This window comes from Helianthus annuus, chromosome 6, assembly GCF_002127325.2.
Source record: "Helianthus annuus cultivar XRQ/B chromosome 6, HanXRQr2.0-SUNRISE, whole genome shotgun sequence".
Classification (NCBI taxonomy): Eukaryota; Viridiplantae; Streptophyta; class Magnoliopsida; order Asterales; family Asteraceae; genus Helianthus; species Helianthus annuus.
In genome coordinates, this window is record NC_035438.2 from 134449983 (window position 1) to 134467097 (window position 17115).

At 38.2% G+C, this 17115-nt stretch overlaps 1 protein-coding gene across 1 annotated transcript; it reads left to right on the top strand.

Moving 5' to 3' along the window:
* Nucleotides 1-3089: 3089 nt before the first annotated feature.
* Nucleotides 3090-4018, top strand: LOC110882301. Its single transcript, XM_022130356.2, has 2 exons — nt 3090-3776; nt 3833-4018. The coding sequence occupies exons 1-2, from the start codon at nt 3090-3092 to the stop codon at nt 4016-4018; spliced, it is 873 nt and encodes a 290-aa protein (XP_021986048.2).
* Nucleotides 4019-17115: the final 13097 nt, after the last annotated feature.

The window sequence follows — 17115 nt, forward strand, 5'->3', positions numbered from 1 at the left end:
TAATCATCTTCTTAGTTAATGGGTTATACAATTTATATCCTTTACTTTGTTCACTGTAACCCACGAATATTGTTCTTTCGGTCTTTTCATCTAACTTACCTCGATATTGTTTAGGAACATGAGCGTAAGCTAAGCTTCCAAACACCTTAAGATGTTCTACGTTTGGTTTTCTACCATTCCATGCTTCATACGGTGTCACATCGGGTCTTGTTTTGGTAACTGTGCGATTTAGAATGTAAGTTGCACATGCTATTGCTTCTGCCCAGTAGTTATTCGGTAGGTGTTTGACATTCATCATACTCCTGCTTAGTTCCATTAACGTCCTATTTTTCCTTTCTGCCACCCCATTCTGTTGGGGTGTGTAACTGTTTGTTAATTGATGGCGTATTCCATATGTCTTTAAGTATTCTTGGAAAGGCTTACTACAGTATTCTCCTCCTCGATCCGTTCTCAGTGTCTTAATTAAATAACCAGATTGTCTTTCATTTAAAGCTTTGAAAGTCTTGAAGAAATTCAATGCTTCTGATTTGTATTTTAGAAAGAACACCCAAGTTTTCCTTGAATAATCGTCGATGAAAGTGATAAAGTACTTACATCCTCCTATTGATTCTGTCCGCATAGGACCACATATGTCGGAGTGAACTAACTCTAAAGGTTTACTAGCTTTCCATGTAACTCTCTTTGAGAATGACTTTCTCGCTTGTTTACCCGAGATGCATCCCTCACATACATTTTCATCCTTGGTTATTTTCGGTAGCCCAAGTACAGACTCTTTATTTTTCATGCTAACTAGTGTGTCCATGTTGACATGAGCATATCTTTTGTGCCATAAACTTGAAGTCTCTTTGGTAGTCATCGTTAATGCAAGGTTCAGATCATTGTCTAACTGCAGCGGAAACATCTTATTGCTAGTCATCTTAACATCTCCGACAACATCATTCTTAATGTCCTTAATGATGCATCGATCTTTCTTGAAGAGTACAGTATAACCTTTTTGAATAAGTTGCCCTATACTCAACAGATTATGTTTTAATCCTTTGACATAAAATACGTTCGGTATTTTTCGTGTATGCTCCTTAATTCTTATTGATACTTCTCCACTTCCAAGCACATCCAAACGTTTATCATCTCCGGTTCTAACTTCTCGATTTACTGATTCATCTAATTTAACAAACAGATCTCGATTGCCTGTCATGTGGTTGCTACAACCACTATCCAAGTACCAACAATCCTGTTTGACCGTTTCTTCCATATTAAATATCATAAACATTGTGTCATCTTGATCTATGACATCTTCATCTTTATGTATTAAAACATTATCCGACTTGTCATTGTCCTCTTTTCTTTGACAAAATTTAGCCGTGTGACCCATCCTTTGACAATTATAACATCTAACCGAACTCCAGTTTCGGCCTCTAAATTTACTTCTTCCCTTTCCTCCTGTTTCGTTTCTTGATTGCCCATATCTATCATTACTTGCGTTTTGTAATTGAAATGCATGCTCGGTTGGAGTATCTTCATATCTCTTCAATCTCAATTCATGAGATTGAAGGATTCCCATTAATTCTTCAGTCGAAATACTATCAAGATCTTTTGTTTCTTCAACAGTGATTACAACCGACTCGAAGTTTCGTGTTAAACTTCGTAGAATTTTTTCTACTATTCGTTGTTCACTGATTGTTTCTTCATTCATCCGTAATTTATTAACAACAATAATTATTCTGTTGAAGTAATCTTCAACAGATTCCCCTTCCTTCATATTTAGTGTATCAAATTCATAACGAAGGGATTGAAGTTTAACAGATTTTACCCGATTTTCGCCTTGATAGGATTTTCGTAAGATACTCCATGCTTCCTTTGATGATTTTGCAAGTGCAATCCTTTCGAAGATAGTGTCCCCTACCGATTGAAACAGAATATGTAGTGCTCGCTTGTCCTTTTTTACTGCATCTTTGTATGCAGTGGTTGCCTCTTCCGTGGGATTAGTACCCAATTCGCGAATTCCTTCTTCAATAACACCCCACAAATCTTGTGATTCGAATAGGACTTTGATTTGAATGTTCCAGTGATAATAATTCTGTCCAGTGAATTTTGGGATTTGAGTTTGTATTCCTTGCATCGGATTCATCATTGATTTGATTTGATTTCTGCAGATTTGATCGATGTGGCTCTGATACCACTATGTTGGAAATCTGATATTAGGGTTTGAAGAATGCAGAAATCTTATGTTCATATATCGAATAAATTGATAAAATACCAAGTGTGTATTACATATGTATATATACGGACATTAGTGACAGTAACCGTCACATATAACTTAGGTTAGTAACATAAATAAATAAATAAATATAACAGTAATAATGATCTAGCTTATAATCATTATTCTAACACAAGTATTACGAGAACATGTAAAACACTAACAGGTGAGATTCGTTCCTGTGCAAGGTAATTATCATAATTTGAATTTCACTCTACTGTAATCTGAGACCATATTGTTAACAAATGATGCGAGGACATGTGTTTGTTTTGTTTTAGTTCAGTGAGTGACTTATGTATAATGGATGTCTCTTCCTGGTGTAAAATTTAGTTGATTGAGTGCAGTGTCAGTTTGAGTGACAAAATAAGAAATGTAACTCACTTTGTAAGTATCCACTTGTTTTCCTTTATCTCTAGCTGATCACAAGCTTTGTATTTTAAAGAAATCCAGCAATTAAAAAAAGTTAAGATTCCTTCAACTCAAAAATACATCCAAGTTAAATTTCATTCAACTGGAACAATTCTCTATTTACATCTATCTATAATATTAGATAATTACATTTATATTATAATCTAGATAGTGTGACATATTATGTTTATTTATTTTTAACCTAAAGTCTGTGGCGGTTATACTCTCGGCCGCTCATATATGTATTATTCATTCTGTACGATTCAAACTTATCAATTCATAATTCTGTATGAACAAGTTTATTCATTCAAGATAAACCCTAGAAATTCTTACTAAGTGGTATCAGAGCCACACACGTCGATCAAATCTCTATCAAAAAACGTACTCCAGATCTCCTTTCTTTCTTCAAATTGTCTGTTTCAAGATGATTCCAACAACCGGATATCAAACTCAAATCCCTAAATTAACAGGACAAAATTATTATCACTGGAATATTCAGATGAGGGTTTTGTTGGAATCTCAAGAATTATGGAACATAGTAGAAGATGGATATCAGGAACTAGGAACAAATTCTTCAGAAGAAGCCATAGCCGCATACCGAGACTCTACAAAAAAGGATAGAAGAGCGCTGCATATTATCTTTCAGTCAGTAAACGAAACGGTCTTCGAACGTATTGCAATGGCAAAAACGTCTAAGGAAGCATGGATCACACTAAACAAATCCTACAGAGGAGAAAATCGCGTAAGAACGGTAAAATTACAAACTCTTAGATGCAGTTTTGATTCATTAAAAATGAAAGAAAGCCAAACTGTTGAGGATTACTTCAACAGAACGACTCTAATTGTGAATCAACTACGGATGAATGAAGAAAACATTAGTGAACAACGAGTAGTAGAAAAAATTTTAAGAAGTCTGACTCGAAATTTTGAGTCCGTAGTTATTATTACTGTAGAAGAAACGAAAGACTTGGAAAATTTGTCCACCGAAGAACTCATGGGTATACTTCAATCTCATGAACTGCGTATGAAATTATATGATGATGTTCCCATGGAACATGCATTTCAAATGCAGAATTCGAATATGGACAAATCTGGACAAACAATGGGACGGGTAAGAATAAAGGTCGGAATTGGGGCTCCATTCGATGTTTTTGTTTTAATTGTCAGAAACTTGGACACACGGCAAAGTTTTGTCCAAAGAAAGACGTAGATGATAAGTCTGACAATGTACTAATTCATAAGGAAGATGAATTAGATGAGCCCCAAGAGGATACCATGTTCATGATTTTTAACATGGAAGAAAAAATTAAGGAAGATTGCTGGTACTTAGACAGCGGTGCAGCAATCATATGACAGGCAATAAAGGTTTGTTTGTCAAGTTAGATGATTCACTTCAAAAGGAAGTGAGAACGGGCGATGATAAAAGATTAGAAGTTCAAGGGATTGGGGAAGTAATGATCTCAATAAAAGGTCAGAAAAAGAAGGTTCAAAATGTGTTTTATGTAAAAGGTTTAAAACACAACTTACTAAGTGTAGGTCAACTGCTACAAAAAGGTTACAAAGTTGAGTTTATTAAGGAACAATGTATTATTAAAGATACGAACGACAGGATTGTAGGGATCATTAAAATGACCAACAACAAGATGTTTCCTTTGAATCCTAGAAATGACATATCACTTGCACTGTCCACGACGACAACTGATATCTCTACACTATGGCATGAACGATTTGGGCACGTGAACTATGACACTTTACTCGAAATGGGAAATAAAGAATTTGTCTGAGGAATGCCTAGAATCACAAAAACCTCGAATATTTGTGAAGGATGCGTCTCGGGTAAACATGCTAGAAAGCCGTTTCCAAAGAAATCGATATGGCAAACTAAGGAACCGTTACAAATAGTTCACTCGGATATTTGTGGCCCCATGAAGACAGAGTCTATGGTGGATGTAGATATTTTATCACATTTATTGACGATTTTACGCGGAAAACATGGGTATATTTTCTAAAGCTCAAATCGGAAGCTCTAAGTTACTTTAAACAATTCAGAGTGCTTGTAGAAAAACAGTCGGAATATAAAATAAAGACACTAAGATCTGATCGTGGAGGTGAATACTGTAGCAAAGCATTTCAAGACTAATTAACGTCAAACGGAATACATCACCAGTTAACAAATAGCTACACTCCTCAACAAAATGGGGTGGCAGAACCGAAAAATAGAACTTTGATGGAACTCAGTCGAAGCATGATAAATATGAAGAAGTTACCATATAAGTGTTGGGCCGAAGCAGTGGCCTGCACTACGCACATATTGAACCAAACAGTTACAAAAACAAGGCCCAGCATTACTCCATATGAGGCTTGGAATGGACGAAAACCAAGTGTGGAGCATTTGAGAACATTCGGATGTTTGGCCTATGTGCATATTCCAAAACGGCTTGGTAGTAAGCTTGATGTAAAATCAGAAAAGGTTGTGTTTGTAGGGTATAGTACAACCACAAAAGGATACAAACTATACAATCCCCTCACGAACAAAATTATAATCAGTAGAGATGTTATATTCGATGAAAGCAAGACATGGATACCTGAATCTAACACCACCTCAATACCATTTATAATAGATGATGACAACAGTTCAGTTACAAGATTTCAAGTGAATCAAGAACCAGTACAAGATGTCTCGAATGAAATTAGAGATACTGCTGAATGTTCGAATATCAATAACAATTCCGGTGGACTTGAAGTAACAGGAACAGTCGAAAACTCAGAATCAAGTAATCATCACGTACCTGCAGAAGATTCTAACTCCTCAGTTCAAAGCAATGACAGTTCATCTACTGATTCAGAGAATGAGGTCATCAAAACTCGAAGTATTGGAAGTGTGTACAGAGATACACGAGAACTCACTCAAGAAGAAATATCTCAAAAATATGGTAACAGTCAATCAGTCAATTATGTTTTCTATGCTAATACGGATCCTTCATCATACGAGGAAGCCTGCAAAGATATGAAATGGCGAGAGGCTATGGACAAAGAAATAGAGTCCATACACAAAAATCAAACGTGGGAACTGGTAAATCCTCCAATAAATCAGAAACCAATTGGAGTAAAATGGATTTACAAGACTAAGTTTGATGAGCATGGGAATGTAGATAAGTATAAAGCAAGATTAGTAGTAAAAGGATATAAACAAAAGTATGGGATAGATTATCAAGAAGTATTCGCTCCAGTAATTCGATTTGAAACGGTTAGAATAGTTCAAGCACTAGTAGCAAGGAATGATTGGTATCTACATCAAATGGATGTAAAAACAGCTTTTCTAAATGGAAATTTAAGCGAACAAGTATATGTGGAACAACCTGAAGGATACGTCAAGGAAGGACATGAAAAAAAGGTATGTCTTCTTAGACGTGCTCTATATGGATTAAAACAAGCTCCTAGAGCCTGGTACAGTCGAATAGATAACTATTTCAAGTTAAATGGATTTAAGAAGTGTACGTATGAACACACATTATTCATCAAGGATACCGACGAGGGAAAGTTGGTAATATGCTTATACGTTGATGATTTAATTATAGCAAGCAACTCTATGAACTTAGTCAATAAATTCAAAAACATCATGAAAAAGGAATTTGAGATGACAGATATGGGAAAATTACACTATTTTCTTGGAATGGAAGTTTCATATGAAGATGGAAACATAATTCTTTCTCAAAGAAAATACATGCGAAGTTTATTAGAAAAATATAGGATGACGCAATGTAACACAGTCTCTACTCCTATGGAATATGGAGTAAAATTGTCAAAAGAGGATTCGGATACATTTGCTGATGAAGGAATGTATCGAAGTCTGGTTGGACGTCTCATGTACCTTACAAACACCAGGCCAGACATCACATACGCAGTAACTAAGATCAGCAGGTACATGGAACATCCAAAGAAAAATCACTGGTAAGCAGGCAAGCGAATACTTAAATATATTAAAGGAACATTAAATCAAGGTGTCACGTTTTCGAAAGGTGGACAAGGAAAGCTGATGGGATATTACGCAGGAAATATAGATGACAGCAAAAGCACATCAGGTCATGTATTTCTTCTAGGGTCAAGTCCTATTTCCTGGCAATCCAAGAAACAGAAGGTTGTGGCATTATCATCTACAGAAGCAGAGTACATGGCATTATCATTAGCCGGATGTCAAGCGATTTGGATCAAAGGCATATTAGATGAAAGACTTCTCAAGACTAAAGATTCGTCTAAACATGGATACTATCTAGCTTACCGGAGGGTATTAGATAATTACATTTATATTATAATCTAGATAGTGTGACATATTATGTTTATTTATTTATAACCTAAAGTTTGTGGCGGTTATACTCTCGGCCGCTCATATATGTATTATTCATTCTGTACGATTCAAACTTATCAATTCATATTCTGTATGAACAAGTTTATTCATTCAAGATAAACCCTAGAAATTCTTACATATAAAGTGTTCCTAATTGTTAGCTGTTTACAAAACTGCGGTTATAAAGACAAACGTATACATGTCAAACGAGAAGCAAGATCCGTGAATACGTCTTCACTACATGGAGTTGTGAGCGCGCCCATTGGGTGGTTGTACCCAAACTCTTCCTCCGCCTGATGCAGTAAGTCCTGAAACAAAGGTTCGCTTAATAGTGATACCGGGACCACGTGCCGCTTCTTCTCTTGTTCCCCAACATAAATTGCAAAATAGCCTTTTGGGATGTCCGTATATGTTGGAGTTCTGCTTCCATTAGATAATGACCGCCTCAGAATTTTTTTTTTGCTTGAATGATACGAGGCATACGGATGGCCATATTTTCAAGATAGTGTGAGTCTGTTTCACCTGGAAATGTTTGTTATGGAAATCAAATCAAAGTATTGCTTCTGGTTGGGTGATATTGTAGATAATTTTCTAGGAAGATGTGGGTGTATTGTGCATGTTGAATAATATATATATATATATATATATATATATATATATATATATATATATATATAGCAAGAAGATATAATGAGGTACATAATAGACAGCGGCACATGGACGAGAAAACAAACCCACATGGTCTTGTATCTTGAAAATAAAATTATAAAGAATTTGTGGACATCGATATTCAATCACAATCCAAACAGGAGATCAACATGAATAATTATATGGCCTTGAGTGCAATAAGTAGTGAAGAAGGCCAATGTCACATGGCTTTGTCTTGATGATTGAGTCAACAATTACCACTTGTAGGACACTGTGTCCTCCCACCTAGTGATCTGCATTAGACTTGGTTATCCAAACTAGTGTTTAAACTACAGCTTTAACCATTAACATCGATGTTTAAATATAAAACAAAAGGGAAATTACCCTCTAATTCAAGATTGCTGATTGAAAGTAGAAAATATACAGTCTTAATTTCTTAGGGAGTTATGTTTCCAAGGAACCTGATGTTGGTGAAATCAGAGATCAAACAATGCACAACAGAAGCGATATTTGGGACAATTTTCTGGGTTTTACTTCTCAAATTGAAAATACGAGTACAAGGGAATAATTGTAAAGGTGCTGAACAAATAAAACTATTCCTACTGCTTAAATACTGGAAACAAATAAAAAAAAAAACTGCAATTAACAATTAAAGCACGTAATCCCACGTTGTAGCCTTTGTGTGATACCCATGACATCCACTTTGTTGAGTCAACATTAAACACACGTGAGTATCTTACTCGGTCAAGAGTTGACCAAGCAAACATTAACCAATACTCTCCCCTTTAATGTTGGCTTGTTCCCCAACATCATTTATTCCCAGCAATGCCCTCATTTCAGCAAACTTAATCCGAGGTAGCGCCTTGGTCAAAACATCAGCCCTTTGCATTTCACCACTAACATGCTCTACCCGAATCTGACTTCTTTCCACACACTCTCTTATGAAGTGGAACTTTATATCTATGTGTTTGCTTCGCCCGTGGAAGACGGGGTTCTTCATAAAGGCAATAGCGGATTCATTATCAACAAGTAACTTCACAGTTTGAGGTTCCATACCTGTTAACTCACTGAGCAGACTTCTCAGCCATAAAGCTTGACACGCTGCAGCCGATGCTGCCATAAATTCTGCCTCGCAGGAGGAGAGAGCCACAGTACGTTGTTTTTGAGAAGACCACGTAACCGGGTTGTTTGTGTAGTAGAAAACAGTTCCAGTTGTGCTTCTGCGATCATCCAAATCCATCCCATGACTACTATCACTAAATCCAATCAAGTTGCCATCTCCTCCCCTTTCATATTTCAGCCCATATCCCATATCCGACTGTACCCTTTATGTATCTAAGGATTTGTTTAATGGCTAAAAAATGACATACCTTTGGTGCCTGCATATACTTGCTCACAACGCCCACAGAGTAACTAACTGAGATCTGGTCTCGTGTGAAGTAAGTACCGAAGGCTTCCTATAAGTCGCCGATATATAGTTGGGTTAACAGCTTCTCCTTTCTCATCTTTGGTCAAGTGTAACTTCGGTTCCATGGGCCATTTTGATGGGTTGCATTCCAACATTCCAGCCGACTTTAAGATCTTTTTCGCATATCCAGTTTGCTTCATAACAATTACTTTTTCACTTTGTTCAACTTCAATTCCAAGATAATAACTTAGCTTCCCCAAGTCACTCATATCGAACACCTTTTTCATCTTTTCTTTGAACTCCTTTATCTTCGTCTCGTCTGCCCCTGTTACAATAAGATCATCTAACGTAGACACCTACGATAAGATCAGATTTTGACTTCTGGAGTTTGTACACAGCCTGTTCTTGAGAGCATCTTTTGAACCCCATGTCTTTTAGTGTTTTGTCGAGTTTAGCATTCCATGCCCTTGGCGCTTGTCGCAACCCATACAAGGCTTTTCAAGTTTATAGACACAATTCTCTTTCTTCTCAATCACGAAACCATCCGGCTGGGATACGTATACTTCCTCTTCGAGATCACCGTTAAGGAAGGCTGACTTGACATCAAGATGATGAACAACCCATCCCTCTTTTGCTGCCAGTGCTAATAGTAAACGAATAGTTTCTAACCTGGCAATGGGCGCGAAAGCCTCATCAAAGTCGACACCTTTTCTCTGTACGTACCCTTTGGCGACCAAACGAGCTTTGTGTTTGGTGACATTACCCTCTGCATCCTTTTTCAGTTTAAAAACCCACTTCAAACCTATCACCTTCTTACCCATTGGCAATTCAACTAGTGACCAGGTCTTGTTTCTTTCAATGGAGTTCAACTCCTCTTTCATGGCTCCCAACCAATCTTTATCAATCACTGCCTCTTTGTAGGTTAATGGTTCATCATTAATCAACAATAATTCAGATTCTCTATCATACAACTCAGGTACCTCATTCTCGTTCATAGGTGTCGTGTTCTGATAGACATCTTGATTTTTTTCTCAGCCCTTGTGGAGGTGTGTCATCGAACGGAGCATGTTTATCGGTTGCATCGTTGCTTAAAAAATGTTGTGAGCTGATAGAATAATCACTTGAACCATCATCTTGCTGATTTCCAGGTGAAATTGTTGGTGAAATTGTGGCAGGGGATGACCCACCATATTGCAATGGCGAGCTAGGGCTTGAAAATTCTTCTGAGACATTCTGGGTTTGACTTTCATTGCTCCCAATTTTGACCTGCACATTAAAACTCCCAGATGCATATGTGGGCTCACCCACATGGATCAAATTCCAGGTCCATATCTTTTACTCTTCAAACTCTACATCACGGCGCACCACAATTTTGTTTTCTATAGGATTGTAAAGACGACACGCTTTACTTCCCTTTTCAACACCAAGGTACACCATAGTTTCACTCCTGTCACTAAGTTTCGTGATTTCATTGAACTTCTTCACATATGCCACACAACCAAACACTCTCAAGTGTTGGAGTGTCGGTTTTCTTCCTTTCCACCGCTCGTATGGCGTCATGTTGTTCAATGCTTTCGTACTCACCCGATTCAGGACGTAAACGGCATCACGAACTGCCTCCCCCCCAAAACGTATCTGGCACTTTCATCGTCTTCAATAGCGACCTGGTTGCTTCAATAACTGTTCGGTTTCGGCGCTCTACAACACCGTTTTGCTGCGGTGTGTAGGGTGCCGTTAACTGCCGATTGATACCATGTTCTTCACAAAATAGGTTGAATGCTCGTGATGTGAACTCACCGCCTCGGTCAGTTCAGTTCGAAGAGTCTTGATTTTGTAGGAGCTTTGTTTCTCGACAAGTGTTTTAAACTTCTTGAACTCCATGAATGCTTGGTCCTTTGTTTTAATCATGTACACCCACATGAATCTACAAAAATCATCAACAATCAAGAGAAAATATCGATTACCCCCTGCTGTTTGAGGCGTGATTGGACCACAGAGGTCCGCATAAACTAGTTCCAGTGGTTCCTATGCTCTCCACTGTGCTTCATTCGGAACTGCGAGTCAATTTGCTGTGTTCGTACAGGTTACGCGGTGGATCTTCTCTTATAAGGTCTACTCACGTCAAGGTCTTCCGGCATCTAAACGTTGGAAGCGCCATTATCTCTTAATGTTTTCGCTGACTGGCCCGGGTTTGTTTCGAAACCAAACATCCTTAACAAAGCTATGTTAGGTGTTTTATACTCGGAATTCCCCGTACCATACCTTTTCTCGCCATTTCTTCCATTCTGCGAAAGTTAATGTGCCCCAATCTTGAATGCCATAGCCAAGCTTCATTATCTAATTTTGTTGCAAGACAAACAGGTTGTGATGTTTTCAGAGCAATTTTATACATCTTGTTCTTTGATCTTTGTACCTTCATCATGAGTCTCCCATTTACATCATGCATTTTTAAATAATCACTCCGCATATTCACCTCGTACCCAACTTCCGTCATCTGCCCCAAGCTCAAAATGTTGCTATTCAAAGCCGGAATGAAATAGACGTCTGGCAATACTAACTGCTCTCTGTTTTTGCACTTAAACAAAATTGTTCCTTTTCCTTTTATTTGTACTTTCGACCAGTCTCCAAATCTGACTTGACCCGTCACATTACCATCAAGTTCGGCGAAAAATGTCTTCTCCCCCGTCATATGATTATTGGCACCATTATCAAGGTACCAGATTTCATTGTCATTATCGTCTCTGGCTGGAAATACTTTGTCTTCATTCAAAAAAACCACATCTTCAACTTGCTCTCCATGCACACTCAATAACAAAGCATGCTCCTCCTCTTGTGTTTGAATAAAATTGGCTTCATCTTTCTGCTCATTCAATTCATTACATTCGGAGGCATAGTGACCATATTGATCACACTTGAAACACTTAATGTGTTTCAAATATTTTGGCTTTCGGTTGTTTGTGTGATGAGTGTTTGTGTAACCACCCCGGTTACCTCTACCTCGAGTACTTCCTCGTCCCCTTGAACTCGATCTACCGCCCCGGTCATTTTAGAACGAACCTCTACCCCGGCTGCCCGAGAATGGAGCCTTGCTTGTTCTCTTTGTGTTCAAGTGGTTGTCTGCTTTTGTAAGTAACAAACCATTATCGCCACTCGAGTTACCTTGACGGAGCTTTAGACGGTCTTCATACGCTTTCAATCGCCCAACCGCCTCTTCCAACGGCATCGTCTCCACATCCGAATATTGCTCCACAGAGGCAACAAGTTGAAGATACATATCCGGGACCCCATCCAGCAACTTTCTGACCAATTTTTCATCTTCAAGTGTAGAAATGACACTGTTATACTTCGAAGCCAACCCACTCAATCTTCCCGCGAACTCGTCAATCGACTCACCATCTTTCATCTTCATCTTTTCGAACTCACTTGTAAGAGTATGTAACCGTGCCTTTTTCACACGAGTATCACCAACATATCTCGTCTTCAACGATTCCCAGATCTCCTTAGCCGTCTTTTTCTTTGCCACCTCCAACAAGACGTCCTCCGGAATCGCTTGAAAGATAAATGCTCTTGCAGTTTTGTTCTTCTTCTCGTCGACCGCAATTCCGTCTACCGGTTCGACAGATTCCCATAACCCTTGAGCATCCATCACAGCCTCCATCTTGATGGCCCAAGTAGTGTAATTCGTTAGTGTGAGTGTCGGAATTTGAAGAGAAACTGAATTAGTTTCCTTCGGTGTTGAAGAGGTAGTCGCCACAACTGACATCGTATTGTAACGGGGGTATTTGGGCATGCACGTTGAACCTTGAAGCTCTCATACCAAGTGTTGGTGAAATCAGAGATCAACAATGCACAACAGAAGCGATATTTGGGACAATTTTCTGGGTTTTACTTCTCAAATTGAAAATACGAGTACAAGGGAATAATTGAAAAGGTGCTCAACAAATAAAACTATTCCTACTGCTTAAATACTAGAAACAAATAAAAAAATTGTAATTAACAATTAAAGCACGTAATCCCACGTTGTAGCCTTCGTGTGATACCCATGACATCCACTTTGTTGAGTCCACATTAAACACACGTGAGTATCTTACTCGGTCAAGAGTTGACCAAGCAAACATGTAAAAGCACCGGATCGATGACGAACATCAAACAATGCACTTGATTCAAGACATGAAGAACAAAATATGAACAAGATAGAAATATGTAGAAGATGAATCTCTTTATTGATGAATCAGTCATCACAGATTACACAAACCAAAGAAGTATACATCATCTACAAGTTGGATTTAGATCACAAATATCTAAACCCTAGCTTTCTCTCACTAACACATAGTCTCTCTGGAGAGGTGCACCAAGCTTCTTTCTTTCTCTCGTTGTCGTTCTTATTCTGTGCCCTAATCCTATACAACACATATATATAGACTAGGGACAAAACTCAGACAAAAACCAAACCCCTGACCAAAGTTCTAAACCAAAACTTGGACAAATTGTCCAAGGATAAACCTTGGACTAAGTTCCAAGATATGTACAATAAAGACCCTAACAATTGGAAGGAATGCACTTTTCACCCAAAGTGCATTAAGAAACTCCCCCTTGATCAGTGCATGGTCTTCATGTCTAGAATTGTTCATTATCGTTGACTTTAACTTGGACTTCTGCTTTGGTTGACCAGAACTGATAAGCGACAGTTACCCGGCAGGAACTGCAGTTACAGTCTCCCCCTTAACTGTTGCATCAGTTCTGTGTGGCATCGATAATCTTCAATCACCGGATACTGCACTTACAGACTCCCCCTTGACTGATGATATCATGCATGCTTTCAACTTTAGTTGAGACTTGATCTTTTAGGTAGACTTGATCTTTTAGGTGGAGCACAGCGATCTTCAACCCTTCTAATTAAAGACTTGCTGACGATCACTTAAGGCTGCTTTGAGAAACCCGAAGAATCCAACATCAAACACTGTAGATCCTCCCCCTCAAACTACTCCCGAATCAAGTTAACGCGAACCGAACTACAACCACATGTAGGAATATCGCTCGATACATTAATCTTCAAACCTAACCGGTAGCAGAAAGAAACATTGGATTTCCAATGCCCAATCTTGAACACTTCAAACTTCACAAAGACATGAAGCTCAGTTCGATAATTTAATAACAAACTGAACTTTGTAAAAGTACATCCACCATCTTGATCAGAGTCTTCAACCGAGTGTCTGAAAACATTTCATCTCGAATTTTCAAGATCCAATCTCGTATCTTCACAAATCCAACAATTACCCATTGACTTTCGTCTCTGATCTCCCCCTCAATGTAAGAACACCTATTTCGAGAATCCAATCACCAACTTGGAAGAGGTACCAAGAAGACTAATCTTCTCTACTCTAACCGGCATACGATAAAGGCATGACCTTCAACTAGTTGCCAAACGAACAATTTGCTTCATCATGTTAACACTTGATTAAACCTCGAACAAACTTGACAAAACTCAATCATACACTAGCTCCAACTTGCTTCATGTTATAAACACTTCGCCACTGGTAAGATTAACACTAAGTTAATCTCAAAGATAGTAAACATGAACTTGTTTCGATGTAGCATCACCAGCTTTTGATTTACAAAGAAAACAGGAATGTCAAAATTTTTACTCCCCCTTTTTCTTTGTAAACAATACAAAAATCCAAGCAAGCCTTATTCTCTTCACCTCCTCACTTGATCCGGACAACATAAGTACCATAAAACTTTTGATAATCCGAAACCGACTTCAAGTTTCCAAACTACACATAATTCTGACTCTTAGTTAGTTATCCGGTACCCCAGGTAACCCAGAATAACTAGAAAAACTCGAAACATGAACAACTCGAAACTTCCGAACTACACAAGCTTCTAAACTTAGTTAAAAATCTGGTACCCCAGGTAACCCGGAATTCTAGAAAATTCGAAACTCGTAAAACCCGAAAGTTCTTGAAACCTCGGATCAGATCATCTGAGCAGTATTTAGAGTACAAAGGAATTCGAAACAAGCAAGGAAATAAAGGAAACCCTGAAAGACTAATCTCGGAACAATCGAACTACTTGTTTCAAACCTCCGGAGATACATAGAAACCCGGAGTACATCTCAGCTTAGAAAACCAACAATTTTTAATTCCCAGCTGGTCACAAAACTCTCTAGTAAGAGCCACATCCCAACACTCCCAACACCGAGAGTCTTGTAAACAACCGTGGACTGTGACTTTTAGAGCCAAGTATCAATTCATAATCAAAAGCCATCTTTGCTTCATGTGGGCCCAATAATAATTCTCACACATGAAAATAATAATCTGCCAACTCAAAAATGTAAGCCCAAGTCACCATTTAGCCAATCGTGGCCTACTACGAGGATCCATCCACCAAGGTGACCCCATGAAGCCCTAGCCCCAACTTAACATTTTCAGCCGACATCACCGTCGTAATAACAAATTCCGATTATCTTTCCAGCTGCCACATAAAAATCCGCCGACTACTACCTTCTGGCGTCTTCAACCATCCTTTAACTACCGCCCAACAAACTAAACACCATTACCGCCATACTACGCAAGCTCCCAACATTACCGTAAGCCACCGAAAGAAAACTGATATACGTTGGCGGATTAGGTGCCGGAGTGACAGAAGATGATTTAAAAAAAATAAAAAAATCCGGACCTCGGAACTATATATAGAAAAGTCGGACCATCAACTCAAAAGTCAAACTTGGACAACCATTTACAGAATCAAACCCTGTAAACTCGGACATCGACAGATTACAAAAAAAAGGACTTCAAAACGCGGAACATTGATACTGTAAGATTGCAAAAGTTGGACATATCTACAAAACTCGGAACATATCTAAAGGCTGTAAAAGACAGACATATCTAAAAAAGGGACCTCAAAACTCGGAACAATGATATACTGCAAAAGTCGCAGATTCAAAAAGAACTCGGAACCTTTATCTTGTTTAGAACTCGGAGACTGAACCTGATCTAAACTGTATCAAAACTCGGACGATATATAAAAAACTCAGATCACAGAACTACTAACAGTCAAGTGGCAAAAACTTGGACCATTATAAAAACTCGGAAAAAAAATATTTCCAAACGACTGAAAAACTCGGACAATACATCAATACTCGGAGCATATACTTGCAGTAAAAAATTTGGAACAGACATCCACATAAAAGACATCCACATAAAAAACTCGGAACAATAGAGTTTATGTCAAAACTCGGACCCAAGAACAAAGAACATTCATCGGAGTACGTAAAAAACTCGGACATAGATCACTGTCAAAACTCGGACCAGTTGTTGACTGTTTAAACTCAAAAACTCGGACAACCAATCTTCAAAACTCGGACCAGTTGTTGACGGTTTAAACTCAAAAACTCGGACAACCAATCTTCAAAACTCGGACCAGTTGTTGACTCAGTCTCCTCATCACTCATAAAATTCTACTTCAAACCGCGGAATTTATGCGTGGATAATACATATGAAAACTCGGAATCAAACTCGGAGACCCTATTGACCTTTTAAAACTGGGAACAAACATTGTGACTTGTAAAGCTCGGACCCATGTACATGACTCTCAAACTCGGATAGCATAGTGAACTTTTAGAAACTCGGAAATAAAATATGTGAGAAAAAACTCGGACAGTTAAAAACATAAAGAACTCGGACTCAGTTAATGTTTCTAGATAAAAACTTGGAACAACCGTTTGCTATAAAACTCGGAACGAACAGAAAAACTGGGAACAACCTGTTTGGTAAAAACTCGGAATTTGTTCTTTAGACAATTTAAAAAGAACTCGGACATTATCACATATTGGTTAAAACCTCGGAACATATACCAAAGGTCAAAGATCGGAACATTCATGTTAAAACTCGGAATAACATGAACATAATTATAAGCTCGGAGCATTTATGCTCAAAAAGCTCGGACCTTTGAAAAGGAGTTTGAACTAAAACCTACTCAGAGTTAAAAGCAATTTAAACAAAACTCGGAGACATTGGTTTGATTAAGAAACTCGGAAGAGGATTCAAA